The following is a 9,154-nucleotide window of genomic DNA, read 5'->3' as shown; positions in this document are numbered from 1 at the left end:
TAGAGGTGCCCTGATTATAGAGGTCAAATTGAATGGAAACAACCAATTTGGGACCAAAACTAGTGTCCTTGATAGAGAGGTGTCCGCTAAGGGAGGTTCCACTGTATTTTGATTCAAGGGAAGAATAGTGGTTATGCCGATGTCTTAGTGATGCAGTGTAGTCGATGTAGATAGTAACTGCTGCAGTAGAACCTCTTTATTAAGGACACCCTCAGGACTGACCAGTGCTGTCCTTAATATAGAGGTGTCTTGATTATAGAGGTCAAATTGAATGGAAACGACCGATTTGGGACCAAAACTAGTGTCCTTACTAGAGAGGTTTTCCTTCATATAGAGGTGTCTGCTAAGGGAGGTTCCACTCTATTTTGATTCAAGGGAAGAATAGTGGTTATGCCGATGTCTTAGTGATGCAGTGTAGTCGATGTAGATAGTAACTGCTACAGTAAAACTCTCTATTAAGGACACCCTCAGGACTGACCAGTGCTGTCCTTAATACAGAGGTGTCTTGATTATAGAGGTCAAATTGAATGGAATGACCAATTTTGGACCAAAACTAGTGTCCTCATGCATGGAGCACTTGGAAGTCATAGGCATGGCATCACAAGCACTTTCTTAATGACAACAATAGGTTGTGAAAGTTACTCAGGATCCTTTTGTCTTGGCTGATTGTAACATTTAAATTGATCTGTCCTTAGGTTGTGACATAGGTGGTTCAGTATAGTGACAATCTATCTGTTCCTTTTGTTTTATAAATAGATTATGACATTCTATTTGTTATGATGTAATTAATTAACTTAGCACTCTTTTTATTGTTGTCATGTTGTCAGTTGGTGTCATATTCGAATGCGGCGTCCTTTTGTCCAGGATGAGAAATGTTTGATATTTCACGCCGGCTTATTGGGAGTGATTGGGGACACGCGGCAAATATGATTATATTTTCAGACATGTATAATAGCGTCTTTTAAGTACACTCCTAAGTCTACTTCATGGTTTTCAACCAAACTCAGACAGTGACAAATAGCACTATGTGGGATAGTAGTAGGTGTATTCTGCTGTTACCACTTCGAACTTCGAAGGCCTTCTGCCTCTAGCCATGGAAATTAGAGGACACACCCAACAGGTAGTAGGTGCAGCCTTACAATTACATGAAAGATTATACAATCTATGAATATATAAAAAGAAATAACAGTTTTCACCCAGGCAGTCAGCGCATGCAGTGTCCCGAAGACATTTCTTGCTGGTTGTGACATCTGGTTGATTGAGGCTGTGAATTTGTCTTATGAAAACTATATCATTTCCCAGGATGTCTGAGTAAGTATGATGCTTCTATTTTATTTGATGTGTTGAAAGTGCCTTTGGCTTTGGCGAAATCGGACAGGTTGTGACTATGTCTTTGCCTTTTCGTCATGAAATTCCATTCCCACCGGAAAATCACGAAGGTTCCCGACAGACGAAATCCATCTGTCACGTGACCCTTCACATGGTTCGTCACAACATGGCCGCTACCTGGCTTCGTCGCAGAAATTAGTTTTGTGAATTTTATTCAAGATTTCAGGGGAAAATAGAAGGATATAAAAAAAGACACACGATGAAGCTGTCAGCTGAGGAAGCGTATGAAATACTTGAGCTTCCATATGGTACCCTTACTTCCTTGTTTTCCGATTTGATGCGTACTTCCAAACGTTTTTCACTCCGCTGTCGTTTCGCTCGGACAAAATGCATTGTGCAATGCACTATGCGTTGTAGTGAAATGTCAAAACTTGTGGTCATAAAATATTTTCAGTATTTACCGTATGATTCTTGGTTGTTTTAAACTACGACGTTATGACATCTACCACTCTCTCAATAACTAATAAACATGACTAAGTGTGTCATTGTCAAAATTTCATGTGTGGCTATTTTGGCATTTTTGCTGTCATTTCTTCTCCGCTCCGGCAATCGGCGTCATCGGCATCGCCTCGTCATGCGATGGCTGTGATTGTGAATGCATATTATCCCCATTTTAAATGCGCACAATATGTCATTTACCCATTATGGCCTATTTGCGTTATGCTGAGGTTAGATCATTTTGAGATTGGGAGCCATCTAACATACATAAATTTGGCAAGAAATTGATTGAAGAGATGTCATGTTAGAAAAGATCTACACGAAGTGGCACTGAACAATACAATGTAGGTCTTTGTGGTTATATGTGTACACCAGAAAATGGCGTCGGTGACCATGAATACCTTTTGTTAAGACTCGGAGCTCGCCAGAAAATAATGGGGAGTGGAGGAGGCTCATGATTTTCTGGTGTGGAAAATCATTGGGATGACCAAATTGCCAACAGAGTTGAATCTATAATGAATGTTGCTCCTAGTTGTGATCGGGTACATGCACCTATCCCTTCCCTTGATATTGTTCGGGAGAACAGTGTCATTAGTGTTGGTGATGTCACACTACATGTAAATGATGTATTTACACTTACAGAAATTATTGTGTCCAAGTTCCGATCAGCGCCCAAAGTGTGTAACTCTGTCATGGGGACACAAAATGGCTGACTAATATGGTGTCGGCCTCAGATTGTTACTGATGGAGAGATGTCACATCTGCTGCGCAGAGGCTGAACCCATAATAACTCAACTTCGTATAAGTAGGCCTATGGCCAGCGTGAAACGCAGTAAATTACCTAATTATGAGTGCGTTCTCCGTCTTGTGACTCGACTGTTGAATGTCTTCTGGCCGGCCGGTTACGTTCTTTTACGTTCTCCTCCACTTTATGCATCGTGCGGCTGGTGCTCTGGTAAAACTCGACTGCCTTTTCCTGGCAAAACTCTCGCAATCGAACTAGTGGCGCCACCTTATATCTTAGTATTGAACCATGGGGGTTTGGTATAACATGTGAACTAACAACCAGTTGAACATCCAGGGTTTGAAATGGTTATCGAGGGTTTGTAAGGCTTTTCAAATTACTGTATTGAAAACAAAAGCGGTCTAAGACAACTTTTTTTGTTTTTGATTTAATTTGCATGTTTAAAAAAAGCCAAACTGAAAGTATTGAAAATTGTTCATGGAATAGAAAATTTACTTCTCCTTCAGGCACAGATGGTGATTCAGTTCGCTCAAACTACAAAAGACTTGCCTTGTTGTGGCATCCAGACAAACACCAGAATTCACCTGATGCAACAAAAGTAAGTAATAATCAGGGTGGTGAACAGTGCATTGTATTGTGATTACTTCTGGTTGATCTTTCATATTACAGTAGAACATCTCTATTAAGGACACCCTCGTGACTGACAAGTGCTGTCCTCAGTAGAGAGGTGTCCTGATGTCCTGATTAGAGAGGTTAAATTGAATGGAAACAACTGATTTGGGACCAAAACTAGTGTCCTTAATAGAGAGGTTGTCCTTTATAGAGGTGTCCGCTAAGGGAGGTTCCACTGTAAGTCAAAAATTGTACAGTAAGGGCAGTTCTTTTGGTATACGGAATAGAGAGCAACTAGGTTAACATATCATCAGTCAACATAGTGGATGACAGGCCTCACCCTTCCTCAACCCTTTCGGCGCTATCCGCGCAGATCATTTCCGATCTGTGCGGATGTACGGAGAACTGCGACTTGGGAGAGACCTGAATCAGAGGATGTTTTCAATAGAAAATTAGTACAGAAACTTGTCGCTAGGTGTCCTGCCATGTTGTTTACCTCTAGAACTTCCGATTTCTGAGTGAAAACTTCGGTGTTTTTATTCAAAGTTTAGGCGATATTTTGAGTCAAAAATTTTGTAAACAAATTTAAATGGCTCAGTCACGTGTTCGACGAACTACAGAATCAATAATTGAAATAGTGAATTTGAGGCGTTAGAAGACAGTCTGATTAATGATTATGATTCTGAACATAATGCCGATGTACACAGCGTGCATGGGGATGATAGTGTGCATGATTCAGGGTCCGAGGGGGGTGATAGTGATATCCTGGGTCAACATGAAAAATCTTGTTTTTTTCCTCGTTAAATAATATTAAATAGCGTCAATTAGTTAATTAACATAATTTCAGGTAATTTACAAATGCATAATTTGAAAGTCCTTGCTGTCCCCAACAACCTAGTCCAAAGCTCAATCTCTTCTCCTTCAGGCTGTATTATATTGGCCTCAAAGTTACCTATGTTAAATTGGCTTTTACAGTATTTTGGGGGCAGCAAGGAATCAATATTGAAATAATTTTGAGCGGCGCAGCGAAAGGGTTAAAAGCGTTTTGTGGGCAAGGCAAGATCTACCTAAATGCAGAGCCTTTTTGTCTGAGGAAATGTGCTGTCATACTTGAAGCAGTGGCGACAAGGCAGTATGCTGTCAGTTGCATCCTGCTACTTCATGTAGACATCTTCATTGTGTAATACAATAAAAACAAAGGTCTTTGAACAGTAAAAGGCAATTTAGTCGTACTTATTGCCTTTGTAATTATTGCAATTATTGCATCTGAACAGTCTGGGCAGGAAGGTCATGTTGCCTTTTGTAAGTCATAAATTTGAGATCAAGATGGCAATACTGTTGGGCAACCTTGGAATTGCTTTTATTGCCTCGTGGCTGAGCATGGATGAGGTTTGCGATTATTGCTGAGGATTGTTTTAATATTTACATGATAGTTTTTTAAAGCAGAAAATGGAATAGCACTTATGACTATTGAAAAACCAGCTCCCACGACCCTGTGATTACAGTTTTGCCCTTCTGCTTTATTGTGACTTATCTATTGTCATGTGGATTGTTACAAAGCCACCCTCCGTCACCATGAATTGGAAGCAAGTAGACTATACAGAAAGCCAACACCTATGACAGTTAGAAACCGCTGTGATGTGGATTATTTTCTAATGACAAGAAGATTTTTTTAAATGTCTGTCTGTCCAAATATATATTATGGCTAAACATGTACATAGAAGGAATGTTTGAATCCTTACTTTCATTCGAATGATAATGCGTTCAGTACCCAAGGGTGTTGCGCTCTATTGAATTGAACAACACAGTTGTTGCCAATGGCATGCATTTGCGTAATGCACAATACCTCCTTTCCACATATATCATATCATACAATGGGTGCCTAGTATATATCATGGCCTGATTTCACAAAAAGGATTCAGTGAATCTGTGTGCATTTTTTGTTAGGATGGGGAATCCCAGGGTTTGTTGTGAAAATGTTGTTATTGTGCTGAGCTAGTGGTATGGTAAACAGTATGTGTAACTAAAGCCTGCACCACACGGTGAAAATTTGCGTGATGCAAGTGACACGCGTGCATGTTGCGACAGGCAAATTCTCACTGTGTGGGGTCGTTTTTTGCTGCGTATCTTCCCTCGCGAGTCGAGACGCAGCCGATCTAGCATGTTTGATATTTTCTCGACACGCGAGGAAGTTAATCACCGTGTGGGGGCTACCTGCAGCAATGTTGCGCGAGTTCGACGAATCACAACAAGCAGATCGGTCACATGATTTATAGGTCAGTCACATGATACCAAAATGGCAGCTCCCATTGAGTCGACAGCAATTCAGCAATTAGATTTGCATAGGCCCCCTTATCCTCTCTTCTCTGAATCCATGGCCTTGTCCAAAGACTACGGTCCACGCGGCGCCGCCTCCGCCGCCGCCTCCGACGGAGTAACAGCAGGAGAATAAGGGCAATTTGGTCTTCTTGGTCCATAATACTTCTCATAGGATTTGACAGTTCCCGGGCGCTGCCATTTTGGTATCATGTGACTGACCTATAAATCATGTGACCGATCTGCTTGTTGTGATTCGTCGAACTCGCGCAACATTGCTGCAGGTAGCCCCCACACGGTGATTAACTTCCTCGCGTGTCGAGAAAATATCAAACATGCTAGATCGGCTGCGTCTCGACACGCGAGGAAGATACGCAGCAAAAAACGACCCCACACAGTGAGAATTTGCCTGTCGCAACATGCACGCGTGTCACTTGCATCACGCAAATTTTCACCGTGTGGTGCAGGCTTAAGCAGTTTGAGTAACTAGGAGTAGGACCAACTTTCCCCCAACTATTTGATTGATCGATGATGTCTCTTTTCAGAAATTCCAGTTGATCAGCGCAGCGTATAAAAGACTAACAAGTGAACAGTATGAAGAAAGTGACGAGGATGAGATTGTCATGAGCATGGTGAGTTAATTTGCAACAGTTGAAAATAAAATAAAATACATGTAGTGTCACCCCTTATGAAAGGGCCAGCCAGATTTGGCTTATGGAACACTCTTAATTACCAAACTCCAACATGTATCTCTTGTATTGTTTTAAAATTAAATAGACATTTTAGGTGAAGAGAATCTTGTTTTACATGTAAGTCTTATTACCAACTGCTAGCGCTATCGGTTGCTGTGACAGAACGTCCACAAATTATGCTCAAAAGCTAATGTCGGAAAATAGTACTAAATAGGCTAAATAATACTGAGTCAAAAGATACATACACTAGTGTTGCATGAAGATGTAGGTGTCCACACAGTTTAATGTTCGATGATGAAAATAATGGTGAAGGTTACGTCTAAGAGACAACCTCCTCTGGAAACCTTTACTACTGAATTCCGTGCTGAAGAAAAACATAGGAATATGTTCGAAATGATTCACAGTGGAATCCTCCCTTAGCAGACACCTCTGTATTGAGGACAACCTCTCTTTCTAGGACACTAGTTTTGGTCCCAAATTGGTTGTTTCTGTTCAGTTTGACCTCTCTAATCAGGACACCTCTCTATAACGGACAGCACTTGTCAGTTCGGATGGTGTCCTTAATAGACAGGTTCTAATATCAGAAAACCTAAGGTCTCTTGTTCATGACAAAGATGCCTGATTCGTACATTTCCTTGAACTGTATTCTTTCCTCGTCAGTATATTTGGTTTCTTTATTTTCAGTCGGACATGTTTGACCTCTTCCAACAAATTTTCTTCGCAAAAGCTATGGGTAAGACGTTTTGTTCTTGTTCTTGTATGACACAGATGAAATAGTCCAGGTAACCTCGACCCTATCCGCCACGCAGCGGAGGGTCGAGGAAGCCTCGTTGATTTACCCGAGACAAGCCATACATTTTCAGTGCATACAGTGGATGGACTGTCAATACTGAGCGCTCTGGTATTCCTGATTAATCACTTGGCTCGAGGTTACCCATCCTACAGAAAAACATGTGACCAGACACCGGAAGCTGATGCCCCCAAATCTTGTTCATGACGAGTGAAATGCCGTCAAGTGCCAGTCTCTGTAATGAGTGAATGGAGGAGACTGGTGAAAGAGTCTACCGATGAAGTGGCTCTTTGATTTGGTTTTGACTGAGTCTGTATGAGTTATGATCGTTCATGAGACAGGATAGGAACAGTTCGAAGTTGAGGAAATGGTCAAAACCCTTCTTGGGTTAAGGGCAAGCACTGAGTGGAGAACTAATTTAGTGACTCTTTGGCTCATTGGTCTCCATTCATTGATTGAACTGTCTGGTAAAAAAGTTAACCAAGTCGGAATAGAGGTTGCACTATTCCTTCACATCATAATGTCTCATTGTCATGGTGCTTTTATACAAAACATGTTGAGACATAATGCCAAAGGGATGTGTACATGTAGATCAAGTTCAAACCTCAGAAATAAAGTTTATCTTTTCACGAAACCGTTTGAAACGTCATTTTAAAATCTTGTTGTGTTGCGAAAAGCCCAACTTTATTTTTACGGATGACCAAACATATGAATCTCATTAAGCCTGAGGTGTCCAAACCTCACTTAAAAGAAATAATCATTCATACTGTAAATTTTTCACAAATACACCATCAAACATGAACCTCAAAAGCGTAAAAACTTCCAAATTATTAATGCACACCATTGACGTGATATTAAGTTTAACACCAAGTGTTTGCATCGGATTGCTATAATACACTTATATACATGTAGAGTTCATTTTGTCATTGCAGCCAACGCTTATAACGGTTACGACATAGAGGACGATGACGATGATGATGATGACTATGATGATGACGACGACGACGATGATGACGACATACATGTTGACTATGTTAAAATGTTAACGGGGCAGATGAAGCTAAAACAAGATTATAGAAAACCAAGACCAGGTGAGTTGAAATTGGTACTGATGAAAGTGGATAAAAACTAAGAATATATTAAAGGACATTCTACTTCCGAAGAGTTAAAATTGTATACAAACATTCTATATCTATTGTACTGCATATTGACTGACAGTACACTGCACCTGAACACCAAAATTTTTCAATGCAAATCTGTAAGATCTCTTTGTAAATCAAATGAAAAGATTCACTTTTAGTGTTTCATTTTGTTGAATTTTTTAAAAATAGTTTAATGGTACATAAGAGATTTTATGGAGTCAGTAGTGCATTTTAAAACACATATGCCTTTTATTAGGTGTCAGACTGCTGCTACTAATCATAAAACCCAAAAGAAATTTTTAAAAATTTGAAAAAGGCGGGGCGGTTTTTTTTTGGAGAAAAAGGGTGACAGGGCACCGTGCCCTGCTATTCTGTTTTAGCTGAAACACTCACTTAATATACCTGTAAGAGTCACAGCAAAAAAAATGCTTCAACTCGAATAGGCCTCAATGGCTTTTGCATCTGTTCATTGACTCAAAGCTGCAGCAACCGCATCCATTGATTCCTGTTTCACGTTTCAGATTTAGGACAAATGAATAAACGCCTCACTCCAGAGGAGATAAAGAAAAATGCAGAAGAACTTGTCGAGGAAGAAGAAAAAGAAAAACGAAAAGCAGAGAAACGACGGGCGAAGAAAAAACGCAGACGGGAGAAGAAAAAATTAGAAAAGATCGCGGCCGATCAAGAAAAAAAGGACGATTTGAAATCAAATTCACAGAAAAAGGACCAATCAAATGATAAGGAAAGAGGAAAGGGTGGTTTAAAAAAATCAAATAAAAATAAGTAAGTTTAATTTTGTGTTCATACTGTTGAGCAGAAAATTTCGCAAATGCCGTACGATAGACATATCCCGAGCAGAATATTTTCGCGTGTCAAGAGATTTGTTTTCCCTAAAAATTAAAGTTGCCTATTTTGACCTCGAGCTCTCGAAAGTGTAGACACTGTAGCGCAGATGGTCGACTGTATACTCAAACCCACTGTCAGCAAGTCTCAATGTTTGGAGTAATCGGAGTCTTTCAAATAGTTAAGC

At 40.2% G+C, this 9,154-nt stretch overlaps 1 protein-coding gene across 2 annotated transcripts in view; it reads left to right on the top strand.

Moving 5' to 3' along the window:
* The first annotated feature begins 1,501 nt into the window (after nt 1-1,501).
* The window catches only part of LOC135488907 (nucleolin-like), a 29,715-nt gene continuing 22,062 nt past the window's right edge, over nt 1,502-9,154 (top strand). For both annotated transcript variants that reach the window (XM_064773835.1, XM_064773836.1), the window contains exons 1-6: nt 1,502-1,637; nt 3,079-3,170; nt 6,046-6,132; nt 6,877-6,925; nt 7,915-8,073; nt 8,646-8,907. In XM_064773835.1, the coding sequence (XP_064629905.1) occupies nt 1,589-1,637; nt 3,079-3,170; nt 6,046-6,132; nt 6,877-6,925; nt 7,915-8,073; nt 8,646-8,907 (698 nt within the window). In that variant the 5' untranslated portion in view covers nt 1,502-1,588. The remainder of the gene's footprint in view (nt 1,638-3,078; nt 3,171-6,045; nt 6,133-6,876; nt 6,926-7,914; nt 8,074-8,645; nt 8,908-9,154) is intronic.

The sequence above is a fragment of the Lineus longissimus genome, chromosome 6 (genome assembly GCF_910592395.1).
Source record: "Lineus longissimus chromosome 6, tnLinLong1.2, whole genome shotgun sequence".
Taxonomy (NCBI): Eukaryota; Metazoa; Nemertea; class Pilidiophora; order Heteronemertea; family Lineidae; genus Lineus; species Lineus longissimus.
The sequence above is the reverse complement of the archived record's forward strand: the minus strand, read 5'-3'. Positions and strand labels throughout refer to the sequence as shown.